The sequence below is a fragment of the Fopius arisanus genome, unplaced genomic scaffold, assembly GCF_000806365.1.
Source record: "Fopius arisanus strain USDA-PBARC FA_bdor unplaced genomic scaffold, ASM80636v1 scaffold00080, whole genome shotgun sequence".
Taxonomy (NCBI): Eukaryota; Metazoa; Arthropoda; class Insecta; order Hymenoptera; family Braconidae; genus Fopius; species Fopius arisanus.
The window spans coordinates 547704-563284 of record NW_011887819.1 but is presented as its reverse complement, the minus strand read 5'-3'; the positions used below and the strand labels follow the sequence as shown (position 1 = coordinate 563284).

General features: G+C 41.2%; 1 protein-coding gene across 1 annotated transcript in view; it reads left to right on the top strand.

Annotated features, from left to right (window-relative positions):
* kl-2 (dynein heavy chain 2, axonemal kl-2) overlaps positions 1 to 15581 on the top strand; it is a 254839-nt gene that overhangs the window by 87445 nt on the left and 151813 nt on the right. The window contains exons 7-9 of the mRNA XM_011310984.1: positions 7744 to 7964; positions 8045 to 8270; positions 8330 to 8430. Of these exons, the coding sequence (XP_011309286.1) occupies positions 7744 to 7964; positions 8045 to 8270; positions 8330 to 8430 (548 nt within the window). The remainder of the gene's footprint in view (positions 1 to 7743; positions 7965 to 8044; positions 8271 to 8329; positions 8431 to 15581) is intronic.

The following is a 15581-nucleotide window of genomic DNA, read 5'->3' as shown; positions in this document are numbered from 1 at the left end:
GCTACGATGTAAGCGTGAAAGCAATTGCCTTTACCGCATTACTTATTCTGACGTGCCTTCTTTCTCGACTTACTTTCTGATTTGTTGATTCTATCAAAATACCTTTATTCTGATTCATTCTGTTTTAGTTCAGAGTAAATTTTGATGTTTCGATCATTTAACGATATCGACGTCTACCTCCTCTTTTTTGCCTATTTTTATTTGGATTCCATCTCTATATCCTGATAATTAAGCGTGGCGATGTTTCTATAGTGAATATCGAGTACTCTGCACTATTTATGACTTGTCGGAGAAGTCTTGTTTATTCATGATATTTATTGTGGTTATTTTCACTCCAAACTGTATCTGAAAGCAAAGATTGCATGAACGATATCTAGAACTAAGATTTATTACACTTTACTTAAAATACAGAAAATCACGTCTAAGTTAAAACCGAGGATAAAGATCGGAAGAAGTGTAGGAAAAAGTACTGTCAGTGATGTTCAGTATTTATAGTTGATTTACGGTAATAGGAAATATTGGTAGAACGGACGGCATGAACACACGTTGTTTCTTCTCAGTACTTGGTCCTGAAAAAGAAGTCCAGAAGGGTTCCACTGATAAAGTTAGGTCAGCTCGAAACGTTGCCTAGTGCTAGTGTCCATGGTGATTGTGAAGGCTGGACATGTTGGAGATCATTGGTATTGCTGATGATATCGGCGGAAATTGGCAGACGCGTAGTATGTCTGAAAGCGTGTCTCTTGTTATAGGCAAGTTACTCGTCGATCTTGCGTTAGACCACAAAGCTGCTTCAACGTTTTAAAACGGGCCCGGATGAAATCAAGAACGATAATCGCGGGCAACCGTTTTCAGAGAGACGAAATTTTCACCAGGTATGGCCGCGCCGTTTGTGTTGTGTGAAGCAAAGTTACCGGGACCAGGCGTCCACACATGCTTAGCGACGACTCTCTGATGATAATGAAAATTCTGAGTTGCACACTCAGAACGAACTCATTTATTCACTGAGTCTGTCCACTAGCATGGTTATAGAACAGTCGCGGCGACGAATGGTGGTCCCGCAGAATTGGGTGTGCAATATGGAACGACGGGCAGGGTACCATTTGAAAACGACCTATTCCATTTCGAAAGCATTCATGCGGCCAACCTGGCAAGAAAGGACTCGAATTTTTGGCTCAAACTAGAGGTCGGTTGCAGCAGCAACAGGTGGTTCCACAAAACTATCTTTTCCCTGAAAAATCAACTGAACGGCAGGCAGGATACCAGTTGATGAGCAGGAATCGACGGAACTATTACAAATGATCCAGCGTAACAAGAATCGAGCTGTCCTTTCACACTAGACTTCCACAGAGCTAACATTGTGAAAACAGATATTGAGCAGTCAACTGAATGATAACCAGGATATCGATTTGAAGATCAGGCACCGGAAAATTTATTTGAACTAACTTCATTTTGCGACAAACAGTCCTTTATAGACAATAGGGATATAGATAAAGAAGGCAGCGGGTTTTGGGGATGTGACGATTCAGATCGACCCTTTGTGACTAACGAGGGAATGTGCTCGGGGCCAGTATGGCCCATTAGACTTTTTTTTTCCACATCAGGGCATGCATGGTTGAAGTCGTCCATTTGTGAGTTACGGACGGCCTACTTTCTTTGAGGGCCGCCCTCTTTTGTTGTTACCTTGGGTTAGTTACTGAGCCATTGCCACCTATCCGATGAGAAAAACGAATCCAGATGCCTTTGAATATACGTGTCGCCTTTTCTATATGAGTCGTAGTTTTTAATCGTTATGCTCGTCATATTTATACTTTTAATGCTTTTAGACAGGCGGGTATCACGAAGTGTTCTTGTTACTAGTGAAAGTCACCATAAAAGTCACTAATAGTAGGAAAAGACATCTGACCCCTGCTGAAAGAGCCGAGCGAAAGATGACCAAAGCATCAGACGACGGCTAATGAGGCCACTCCGAAGGTGAATGAGACGAATCACATAGTGGAAGAAACATGGTAGGGTGAGACCATGGTTCAGAATACCACGATAATGCTGACGTCAACGGTCACCTAATTTGTTATAATTTGGAAATTCGCCCAGCTGTGGTAGGGAATCCAAAAACGACGTACAGGCGTTCCAACAAGGCGACTCCGAAGGGCACCTTCGATTTAGACCAGGGGTCATGAGCTAGGTGAAAATGTTGTGGTTACTTAGTATGAAGAACCTCTTTAGCGATGGTCACAGGCCAATCCCTATAGACGGAAAGAGAGGTTATCTTTTACTGGGATCGGAGAGAGAAAGAGAAACGTCAGAATCTTTGAAGACAGATGCGCAGATTTGGCAGGCAAGACTTAGAGAGACGAACGACATTTTGATCGTAAATAATTTCACATAATGCCCGTAAAGCATAGCAACTGAATACCAATTTTCAAGAAGTGTGAAGTAACCGAAATACGTTTTCGCGATACAAAATAGCATTCGATTGCTTCATCTATCGTGACCGTTGAATAGGATGGTGAAGAGCGGCTAGATGACTTCGTTTATTAGTACTCTGTTTTCCTACTTTTTTGTTAACTCACTTTCGTACAGCGCTGGAACTCCATGGGGACTCATAAATTCATTGTTTCTGTAAATGACAAAAAGAATGCAATGAGGCCCTCTCAGTTCAGTTAGGGCATCTCTCGTTTTCACCCGGCTGCGTAACATGTCACAGTTGTTTGGGGCCATTGACCTCTCATCACTGCCGACTAACTTTCCTCATCTTAGGTCGCCTTCTTTTCTCTTTCCTACAGCGGTGCTGGCTATCATTCTCGGTGTTTCATTATCGTGCCTTTTCGTAACACCCACTTTTTGTTGGTGTTAATTTGGACATTGATGTTTTTCCCTCGGGATGAGGGAGGATCAGGGAGGAGGGTAGAGGAGGTGTGAGGGGTGGCAACATCCTTCCGTGAAAGAACAGGGGAATACGTTCCTCCAATAGTTTTATCTTAACGACGCTGCAAGTGCGGCTGAAGTAGGTAACTAGAGTTATTCAGACGTCGGTGAACCTCGCCCACTCTACCGTTTCATGCTGATGCTAGCTCGCCATCGTGAGATCCGCCATCAAAGTTCCGCGAAGTAGACGAACCTTCCTCGCTGGTTTTCGTCAGGTTTTCTATAAAAACCTACCTGACGCTCAATCGCGAACGATTGAGACAGCAGCCAGGATAGTTCGAGGATAATTCCGGGGAGTTAATCCGGGGAAATCCTCTTATAAAGCTGTCTCCTTAGATCGAGATATGCGGTAGCGTATCGGCCAAGTACAGCTTCTATACGCGAAAGACTACCGAGAGCTACCAGGTATCTATACACCACATATCTTCCCCTTCCACTGCATCTAATCCATTTTTTTCAGATAATAACTCTAAGCCATCATTTCGATGAAAACTCGTCTAAGTTACATCATATAAATCGCGTATCAGCTTTCAACTGATCCAATTATCGGTTTAATTATTGAATACTAACGAAGATATGCAGATAGCAATGACCTATCATGCAGATTTTTCGCAGTTTCTTTTACCTCTATCAACTAACGGGTTACACTTGAGCCACTGAGCTAGTAGCGCGACTTGAATTCTCATTTATCGCGTTCAGTGATTGGAAACAGTGTAGTGTGATACCAGAGATTATAGAGGTGATTGCTAACGCTTATGGCGCCGGTCCAACGAAAAGGATTCGTAGATGCGGTTAGGGTACTAAAACAGAGGACGTACCTGTAAGCCAAACAGGTCGCGAGCCAGAAAGTCTCGATAATTCGAGAAGACCGACGATGTCCGGAAACGAACGAAGACATATGATGTAATGCGGAGTGGGGGTATGATGGCCAAGCAAAAATTGCAAACGAGGAGTGAAAAATTATTGGTCCTTCGGAACCTTTTTTTCCATGGTTGTTAAAAAATTCAAAAATTGTTAAGCAAATGGGGGAGAAATTGTTTCGCAAATTTATGCTCCAACCATTGACAATCGTCCGAGCCACTGAGATTCTCAATCGTTTCAGTATGCATTAGCGTAAAGATTTTTCAACAATTTGTTTGACAAATTTGGAGTTTGTTAACAAAAATAGAACTGATAAAAAGGTTGTGAGGAACCACTAAATCACGACGCTTTTCACAATTCTCAATGGGTTCAACATAAATTTCCTAGAATATTGTTCCCCCATTTGTTTAATAATTGTGGAATTTGTTAACAAAAATAGAACCGTCGAAAAAAACAGGTTCCGAGGGACCAATAAATCTTGACGTTTCAGGTCATTCTCAATCGTTTGAGTATATGTTTACGCGACGATTTTTTAATAATTTGTGTGAAAAAAATCGCATTTTTTCACAAAAGTGAAGCCGTTGATAAGAAAAGTTCTCAGGCATCAATAAATCTCAACATTTCAAACTATTCTGAATTGTTTGGGTATACATTTACAGAAACAGAAACAGAAATAGACCATTGAAATAATTCCTTACACAAAGTGCAAAATGCGGTGGCGCACCGTCTTGTTGAAATCACATTCTTAGTCTTGTGTCAAAGTGTACATGTTTCAATAAAACTGGGAGGTCATCTTGTAAAAACTGTAAATAGCGTTGACCCGTGAGTGTTCCGTTGAAAAAGTACGGCCCAATCACTTGCCCATCAACAATGCCACACCACACATTTACACTCCACTGATGCTGGTGGTCAATGTGCTGAGTCCAGTGAGAATTTTCCATAGACCAATAATGCGAATTATGACGGTTTAATGCGCCAGTACTTTTAAACGTTGCTTCATCACTGAAAAGGACATTTTGGAAAAACTCGGGACTTTCGTTCAAGATCCCTATGGCCCAGTGTCAAAAAGCAACACGATTCTGTCTATCTTGTGCAGACAGTGCTTGTGTCAATCTGATATGATATGGATGGTAACGGTTCGATTTCAAAATATCGTGAGCTGTGCTTCGTGGAATACCTGAATCTCTCTCAATTTCTCTTAAAAAGATGTGAGGGTTCATGTGAACTATGGCCAAAACGGTAAGCGTACGAGGATTGTCAGGATTCATCCGTTGTTGTCGTTGTCGTCGTTGCAGAACTCTTCCTCTTCGACAATTTCTCTCGATAATCCGAATGCATGAAGCTGAGGGATGACGTAATCGGTTTCGGCACCGTTGTCGATACGATCGAGCGGCCGCGCGATAGGCACCTCGGCATTCTCCCAAAACCAGTAGAATATCCACAACTTCATTTGCAGAATAAACCATGATACGCGAAATCACTCAAAAATAATCTGAACTCAATAATGACCCGATTCGTACTAACTAAGAAACAATAAACACTAAGGTCCACCAGATAGCTCTGGTATTTACAGTTTGGTGTTTACTGGTTCTTATTTAAAAACCACTTTCTGTTTATCATGTCTGAATTTGGAATATCGTTGACAAGTTCCATTTTTAGTATTTTTGAGCTCAGAAAGCATAAAAAACACATTATGTGATTCATCTCATCGAGTACAACAACTTTTGTTACAAGAAAATTTTTGATCCCATATGAAAAAAATGAACTTATGCTTGTAGCATAAAAAGATGAAGACTTAAATGCTCAAAACATACCTCATTATTTTTCCCACTTGGAGCCCTACAACTTCTATTTGAAAGATTTTTCGATTACTACCCACATTCAATAGTTATTTGGGTGTACAATTTTATCTCGGACACCCTGTATATATATAGAGAGAGATGGACGCAACAAGATCACCTTAGCAAAAATCATATAAAAATAATATAAAAATTAATATACATATATATACTTGTTCATCATCTGCCTATTTGCCAGAACCTCTGGGTATTTCTTGATGACCAGCACTTCTGCTGAAACACTGTAGCTTTGGTTCCAAGAGAACAGCTGTTTCCATAGTACTTCGCTAGTCCATCTAGTCCATCCCAAAATCGGCCCTGTATCCTGAACCGTTCGTATACCAATGCATGAAGTTATAGCTTGGTGATCATTTGACAGTTTTCCGGTTTTTCCTTTTCTAAATATAAGTTCGAAAAGACTTCCTGGTCTGATCCTTCCTGGTGATTCTGCGATGTTTTTCATTTAAGGGGCTTTTTTCTAGAATACCCAGATCGGCGTTCGCTGCCCTGGCTGAGATCCATTCCCCTTGACATATCACTCTCTATGTAGCTGATTCTGCCTTGCTTATCAGCACGAGGTCAAACTGTGGCAGATCGAAGGCCACCTCTTGCGAGGTTGATCGAGAATTTCGTCTCATCACACCATTCTTCTAACGTTCTTAGGGAATAGGTTGATCTGTCCCCTAGCGCGTTAAGAAATTTCCCACTTGCAATAATGACTACGTCATCAGCGTGGCTATATACAAGAAGACCCTATTCCCTTAGATTCTCCACAAGTTCATCAGGCCTCACCCTGTGGATCACCTCCTATTAGGCGACCTTTTATCTTTACGTCGTTGTATGCTGCTGTCAGTGACCCTAAAAAATTCTTCAAAATTTCTCTACCGAACAGGCCTAAACAAATCGAGAAGTTCGAAACTCATAAAACGCGCCAGAAGCCACGCACAATGAGGTCAACAAATAAAAAATTTCCAGAATTTGAAAAGCGATTTCTTTTTAAAAACGATTTTTTAAAAAAACAATTCCTACCGCTCACTGTTATTCTCTAATCGTTAACAATATTCGAGTTTTCTCCAACTTCCAATTTTCATTCTGACTGACTGCAGAATTTGTCCCTCATCGGAGAAAGTTTTTCTTGTCAGATGGCTCTTTTCTTAATCCACTCTCGGCAATGCAGCGATGACGTATATTTACGGAAATTTTGACTCCTATTGAGAAAAACTTCGGTACAGAGTCCTGGGTCATTTTTACACTAAGCCTACTCATTCTAGTACTATTACCGTTTATAATATGATCTAACCACGTTTCCATAAAAAGTTAATACTATTTATGATCCAATCTAACCATATTATTATAGATATTGATTGTGAATATTCATTGTCCCTCGCATACGTGAACAAGTATTTTTCACAAGCATACAGGGAGATTTAGCAGTGCAGGAGATAGTTCATTTCATAGTAATTCCGGTAAATGTCTAGTTCACGTCCACCAAATCATTCTGGATGTTTTTCATTTGGTTGGATGGGTTTTCGTCGCTTGATTAAGGATGTGGTTACCATTTTATCCTGAAACAATTAGTGAAAAGATATGACATTTAATACACCGCTCTCTGCGTTATCCAGGGCCACAGCGAGGACGTGGCCGTGTGTCGGCCCCAAAGACACCACATGTTAGCACATTTAAAGACAATGGACCCACGGAAAGATGGATTTATCTAATAGTCCTGAGCACTTCACTAAAACTCTGAATTCACCTCACCCGACCATTTACCATCGCTGAACGAACACCACGAGTGACTTACCTGCCACTACCCTTTTGTAGCTATTCAAATATTGAATTTAATATCACCCACTCGTCGCTTCAACAGCGACAACAGAGGGAAGGGCGGGTTTAAAGACTTTCAGGGACAACAGAGTTTACCTCAGGACTATTTATCGATATATTTCCCTTCTTGTTTTTTCTCTCTCTTCATCCGTCTTTTTTTTGACGACTAAGAGGATAAGAATGATTTTCATTCAAAGAAATTAATATTTCAATGATTTTTTACTTCTTGCTGGACTTGAACCATACATTTACCTTAATTTCTTTCCATCGCCTAAAATTGATTCCCGTCTAACAGGTATGATCGTCAAAATCAAAATCGCATGTACATCCAGAAAATAAACCTAATAGCCGCTATGGGTCCCCCGGGTGGTGGACGTAACACGATTACAGAACGGCTTCTTACGAAGTTCAGCAGCATCAACATCACGTTCCCTACAGATAAACAGATTCTTAGAATTTACACTATTTTGTTGAACCAACATCTATTTGATTTCCATCCCGAGGTGAAAGGAATCAGTAAGAAAATTAATTATACTTATCACAATGATTTAAAAAAAAACTATTTTGAAGTTTTATCAAATTCCCTCATTCATTAGCTGATGAGATCACATTATCAACACTGCAAATATACAAGAACATGACTCAAATAATGTTACCAACGCCGTTGAAAATTCACTACATGTTCAACCTTCGAGACATTTCCAAAGTATTCCAAGGACTTTTGAGAAGCCATAAAGATTATCAATATTCTCGTTCAACTTTTCTTCGTCTATGGGTTCACGAAACTTTCCGAGCTTTCAATGATCGATTAATCACTGAGCGGTAATGGATTCCATCATGTGGAATGTTAAAATCCTCACTTGGCAATTTAATTTATGTAGGGACCGTGAGTGCTTCATCGCACAAATGAATGACCAACTAGACAAATATTTTGAGCTGCCTTTCCACCATCTTTGTCCAGAAAAACGAAGTCCTATATTCGGTAAGTATTCGCTTGTTCAAATAGAATTCCAATTACTGGACCTTTTTTGCGTACCTAGTTTACTTAGACGTACTACGACTCCGAACAAGTTCGATGCGACGCCTGTCTCTACCAAATGAAATGGGTTCAGGTCGCTTCGTATCTAGTCAATACAACAGCCGTACACTTAAGCGACGGGTACTGAGGAGCCCTGAATTTATGTTTTGTCCCATTTGGTTTATGAATCTTTAATATTCCTGTGCGTCTATAATACTCTATATTAAATTTATTTCCATTTACTTTGTCACGAAGACTAATCCTCGTTCCTCACTCAAATATAAAAATGTCGAATAAGAAACACGAAGAAATAACGAAAAGTAAGTATCATAGGAATATTTAGAACCTGCAGAAGTCTTCCCGCAGATTCTCCTGCGCAGAAAAGTAAGAGTAATTAGTAAGGGAGTAAGGGAGATAAAACACCCCTAGCCAAGGCAATGGAAGCACAAGATCTCCGTATCGATCTCCGAGCATTACAACATTCAAATTGCGAAGTAGTTAATGAATTGAACTTACTAAATGAGAAGCACAGCTATACTTTTCTTTAAGGTTGTTGTCGCGCGACAGTCTCTGTAAAAAGTTTATCCGCTGTAAAACGGGCCAGTTTAGAACACAATCTTTTAGCGGTATATAGTCTCACTTGATTGATTGCATTGTGCATGGATAGCTAAAGCATAACTATATATTTTCCATGTTAACTATTTTCAATTATATAAATTTATGAATTTCCGATAATTATATTCCGTAAACCAAACGGTCAATCGATTTGATTTTTTTTTCTGTATTTCCTCCCACGATGTATATTCCACGTTTTTTTTTATTTCTGAAACTGTCGAGCCGTTGATTTTTAAAAAATTCTAATCGGCAAAACTCCATTTAAACACGTGTTAAATTACTCGAATTTCAAAAATTTATGTCTCAAGTTCAAAACGGTCAATTGCAAACGGAAAAGGCTCATTTTGTTGCTAACTTTTCAAACTATTCACCATAAAATTTTTAACGAAAACTGTCGAAAAAAAATTCTACGCGACAACAACCTTAACCCAGCAATTAAGAACCGTTCGTTCGCCCTCCGAAAATAAACAATAACAAACTACTAACCATTCCACGTGATGAGTTATTCCTGTAAACGTAATGGCAGTTTCATTATTATGTTTAGTGGATTGAAAAGTTTATCCGCAAACCAGATCAATAGATTCTGCAATAAGGAATTAAGGTATTGTGTCGCAAGCCACAATGTCAATTTCATTTATACTCAATGTGTAATATCTCGAATATCTCCTGAATGAGAAACCGAAACAAATATCGCCTCATTCTTGTCGCTCACGAAATTTCAGGAAACTTCTAGCGCCTTTGAGCGTATAATAAGCCACGGGCTGTCCAACAATAGAACAGATCAAATCTTTCTTTATTTCAATACACAATGCCAAGTTATAATTTCTATGTATAGAAAAAATTTATGTAAAAATGAAAGCAGATAAAGTCGAAAAATTGAAACTCCGGAAATTTCCTAAATTCTCAATTTTGAAGTAGTGGAAAATACCACGTTAACAAAAGAAATCTCTTCGTAAAGTGACACCTGCACTAGAAGAACGTTCAGCAAAATTCATAAAGGAGTGAAGGAGTGATCCATAAACCACCCCCTAATTGAAAAATAAAAATAATGATAATTATAAAATTGACTGCACTTATGAATCATTTCTCAATGATACATTTGAGCTACCAGAGAACGAAGTAGTGATTAAACAGCAAAATCAGGTGTGTACTAGAGTGCTGCCAGACAGCAGAGAATTGTCAGTATTATTCAGAAATTGTAGAGTCCAACTTCGGCCGTAGAGAAACTCGATGCAAAAGTTATTTGATACATAAAAAAAAAATTTCCTGAAACAATGAATTGGGAATATCTTCAGCCGATAATATAGCAGGAGGCATGCTGGTTTTTCTATAAGTACTATAAGTACTCCCAGGCGAGATCATCAATTATCTAAATTGGTGTAATCGTTCGAGGCCAAGTCGGGAGCCCGAGAAGATACGGCCAATTAAGGGTGCTGTTTAAAATAAGTTATATCCGGAAGCAATCGCGGTACCTCACTGAGAACATCTCATTGATCAGGACGAAAATCCAAAGAACATAAAGTCGAAATCTCCAAGCCGAGTCCAGCGTCGGGTAATAAATAACCGCCGTGAAAATGTTAAGTCGAGTCAATTAATTATTTATTTTTAAAAGGCGAATAATTGCATCCAGCACAGCTCCGAAGTCATTGAACAGTGTGAACGACATCAAAGGTTGTCAATATCGAGAACTTGTGGCAGAAAATCATCAGTATCGATTCAACTAATTACGCGTATATTTCTTCTCATCCTGTTCGTGGAAATGTTGTCATGCATTCAAGACTTACTAAAATAATGGATAGCACTGACCGGATTTTAAACCCGGGATCTTCGGATTATGTATTGGGCATAACCAAATAAAAAGCGACACATGTTAGGCGCCAGAACGTTGTGAATAAAACGATCAAAGAACCGAAAAATTAACAATGACCAATACGGATAGCGGTTGACCGCTCAGTATAACAGTCGCGGATGCTGCAGGGTTGTAAAAACCGTCCTAACATAATTCGGAAATGACTGGGTTAAATCGATTCTGTATAAATACAAACATTGCAACGTAATAAAAATATTGAACGTGATTCAATTTATTAAAATAAAATAAAAATCATTTTTCATACTCTGATTCTCACGATCCTAGGCCATTTCGGCCTTCGCCAGATAACTTCCTTCCTCCACTGTCTGCACCCTCAGCAGCGCCCGAGATTATCGGCCGAGCCTGCCACCAGCGCCAACGTCGGAAGCAAGCACTAGTCCCTAGGGAGGACTAGGAAAGCCCACCATTCCACCGTGTCTAACCGAGCGGTAGAGAGAATATATATTGCGACGTAATTTCCGAAGGTTCACGGAACCCTTCGTCCATCAGCTCGCCCTCTGGCATCAAAAACACCTCAAAAACAAAAATCAGAAAATCCAGTCAGGTGCCAGATCATTAAAAACGGAATGACCACCGTAAACAAAATCCTTCTCCACTCTCAGCTTCAATAACTCATGTAGCTCGTTACGTAGAGATTCAAATAATCGGAAGCTGAAAGGGGATGCAACTGAGATTTCTAACAGAGTAAATAAATTATTAAGATTGTCGGGGAGAACAATTTTTAATAAAAAAAAATAATAATCGCGATACAAAAAAAATAAATAAATAAATCCCCTAAAGTCGACCAAGCGTTACAAAACACGAATTCAATTTATAAAACAATACCACTGTTGTCGGATTAAAAATTTAATAAAGATTTCTGAAGTCAAACAAATATTTGAAAAAATGAATAAATAAATAATAATAAAATAGTCAAATGAGTCGGCAATAAATAAACAATAAACAACTGAGTCACAAGACTCAAGTTGATGTTGTCAGAAGGAAATAATAAACTAAATAAAACAACTGAGTTACGAAACTCAATTGCTGTCGGAAAAGTCAGAGAATTTAATCAGAAATGAAATGTTATAAATTGTGAAAATTATCCAGTGACTCGAAACAATAACGCGAGAATCGATAATTCTACGTGACCTCGAAGACGCAAAAGAAATACAACAAAAATAAAATCACAAGAGACAAAATTTCCCGGCGTCACGAGACCTTGAAATGAAACTTAATTCAATGGCGAGAATCTCCAGGTTTTGCGACACAAATTCATCCAACAGAAGTCGCAGAACCTCACTAAAATCGTAGCTAACAAAATTTTACATAAACTAAATTTAAGCAAATTTTCGGATTTGAGAGAGAAAATCAAAATCACTGAAAGAAGTGGCCAGAGATTCTCTGAAAGAATAATCCAACAAATGGTCCACAGGACACAGGTGTACGTAACACCAACAAAATAAATAGAATCTCTGCCCACAGTATTTAACAAATTCTTCAAAACACAAAAGAAATGGCCACCACGCTCACCCGAAACCTCCAAAAATTTCCTCAAATCCGTCCAAAATGCTCCACAGCCTCAAAATAAATAATCAGGTGAAATGACGTCTTTGATAAATTTCTGGTGTCCTCTGCACAAAAATTGACAGCAGGTCCGCTGTCGGTATCCACCAAACAGGAAGTGATTTTCGTAGACACGTGAAAATTCGCAACAGGCAGGTAACGCGGTGATATTAGGTAATGGTGGGGGTGACAACGTCATCATTCACCAATCCCACTCAAACAGACATGCGCAACAGAACAATTAATCATAACGCATGCGCTATTATTTTCAGCTATGCTTAAATCGGTTAATTAATTGTAGTTGATCCATGTTAACATATCATAAACGCATCCTCATTAACTCTAAATAGACCCTGCGTCCTCCGTTGCTCTGAGGGAAATAATTCTCTCACATCAATATCGAATGAATATTTGATGATCGTCAACAGCCACGTGCACGACAAAACTGCGTCACTTCCGGGTAAATGATTCCTGGATTGTAGCTACAATGTCGGCCAAATCAAACACTCAGTTATCATCCAAATTATCACGAAGACTAATGACATCTTCCGGCTTCCCCAGGATCCTTGATGACGTCCTCAGCACGAACGCGGTGGCGCGTGATTTGATTCAAAAATAAAACAAATAAAATAAATCAAACATATTTTTTCTCTCTGCTCAAAACTCTCACCACTGAAGGTGACTTCCCGTCTGGTGGAAGTCTCTAGAATCGCGAAACGGTCGAGAACTAGTAACGTGGTAAAATACTACGTTACAATATAATTACATACACCGACCACCACAGCTGTGGCGTCACATATTTCTGTATCATTTTCTAGTATTCTAATAAATATTTGTCAGCGTTTATTATAAACATTGCCTTACGGTTGCAACCGATGGTGCAGCAGGTCAGTTGCCTTCACCAAAACCACCACCAACGTCTACTTATCCAGACTGGCATAATCTCCTCGAGGCATTCGCAACCCCCACCAGTATGCCCAGATCCAACGTCAATGAGCTTCCATTCGGGGTAAACCTCATCAACCAACAAGCTCTGGATGACCTCCACATCATGGCCACTCACGTGCACAGCCGAGGCACAGCACCACCCTCAGACCACCTCAACCACAATAGGCCGAACAGTCTCATCGAGCAGAGGCTTGGTGACCTTGAGCGAGCAGTCGAGACCCTGTGCCACACACTACAGCACATGTCCTCCAGGCTGGGCCAACTGAACCCTGGAAAATCACCATCGCACTCCCGTGGTCGTTCCCTCACACCAACACCTCAAAGTCGCAGCAATTTGTACTACTACCACGAGCGCTTTCGAGCCAGGGCAAGTCGATGCCAATCTCCATACTCTCACCTCCAGCACATCCAACCAGCGACCTTTAAACTACAGATGTTGCCGTCTGTCCAGCTGGCTTGCGACAGCTCAGACACCAACAACAATGCCGCCATCACAGAACTTCGCCTATTCGTCTCCGACAAAGGTAAAGGCCAAAGATATCTCGTCGATTCTGGATCTGTGATATCCATAGTTCCCCGTTCCTGGAGTCGACACTACCTTCAACCCACAGAGCTCAAGCTCTTTACTGCCAACAACACGGTCATTAACACCTATGGCCAACAGCTCCAAACTGCAAGCAGCTCGAGACGTTGTTCACCTCCTGCACTGCGGTGTCATCAGAGCCTCCAGCAGCCAATGGGCGAGCCCCATCCACATGGTGCCCAAGAAGCAGGGAGGCTGGCGCTCAACTGCAGATTATCGAAGTCTCAACCAGCGCACAGTGCCTGATCGATACCCGCTGCCCATCATCGAGGACACCCTCCAACGATGCTACGGCTCCAAAGTCTTCACAACCCTTGACCTTGTGAGAGCATACCACCAGATCCCCTTAGCACGAGAGGACATCGCCAAGATGGCCGTCACGACACCCTTCGGCCTCTTCGAGTTCCTCGGCATACCTCCAGGACTGCGCAACGCCGCGCAAACGTTTCAGGGCCTAATTGACAATCTACTGAGAGACATAGACTTCGTAGCGTGCTACATAGACGACCTCATCGTGTCCTCCAGAACCTCCGAAGAGCACCTACAGCACCTCAAGGCCATTTTCAATATCCTGCAGGATAATCACAATGCAATGCCAATTGGCAATTTGGGCAAGATAAAGTCATCTACTTCGACTGCAAGGTCAACCGTCATGATTTTTCACCACGTGAGAACAAGGTCCAAGCCATCGTCGAATTTCCGAGACCTGAGACCGTTGCGGAGCTTCGCAGGTTCCTCAGAATGCTCAATTACTATTGACGATGCCTCTCACACGCAGCACACGATCAAGCCTCACTCAACAACTTCAGCAAGGACTCCAAGAAGAATGACAAGCGGGAGATCCCCCGGACTACAGACACAATGACTGCATTCAACCGATGCAAGCAGAAAATTGCTTCAGCCATACGAGTTAGCTTCCTCTCACCAACCGCACCAATTGCACTCTCAACTGATGCATCAGCCTCTGCCATAGGAGCGAGGCTAGCACAGTTGGAGGACAACACCTGAAAGACACTCGAATTTTTCTCACGCAAACTGAGCCCAGCAGAGTCTCGGTATAGCACGTATGTCTGAGAGCTCTTGGCAATTTTCGCAGCCATCAAGTTCTCCAGACACATCCTGGAAGGTCGCCCATTCGTCATCAAGACAGACCACCGACCTTTGGTCTAGGCGTTTTCGCAACGTCCTGAAAAAGCATCGCCAAGACAGCTCAACCAACTGGATTACATCTCGCAGTTCACCACCGAAATCACATACATCAAAGGTGAAGACAACGTCGTCGCTGATGCCCTCTCACGTGTCAACACCATCGACATGCCCAAAGTATTGAGTTCTGGCGTCATTCAACAAGCTCAGAAATCCGACGACGAGCTGCAGCGCTTACTGAACACCAACAATTCCTCTTGCGAGCTCCAACGCCTAGTGATTGAGGACCACTGAATTTTTTGCAACACATCTACAGGCCACGTACGCCCCTACATCCCTCAGAGCCTTCGCAGACAAGCTTTCGACATCGTCCACGCTCCAGCACACACCAGCAGCCGAGTGACAGTA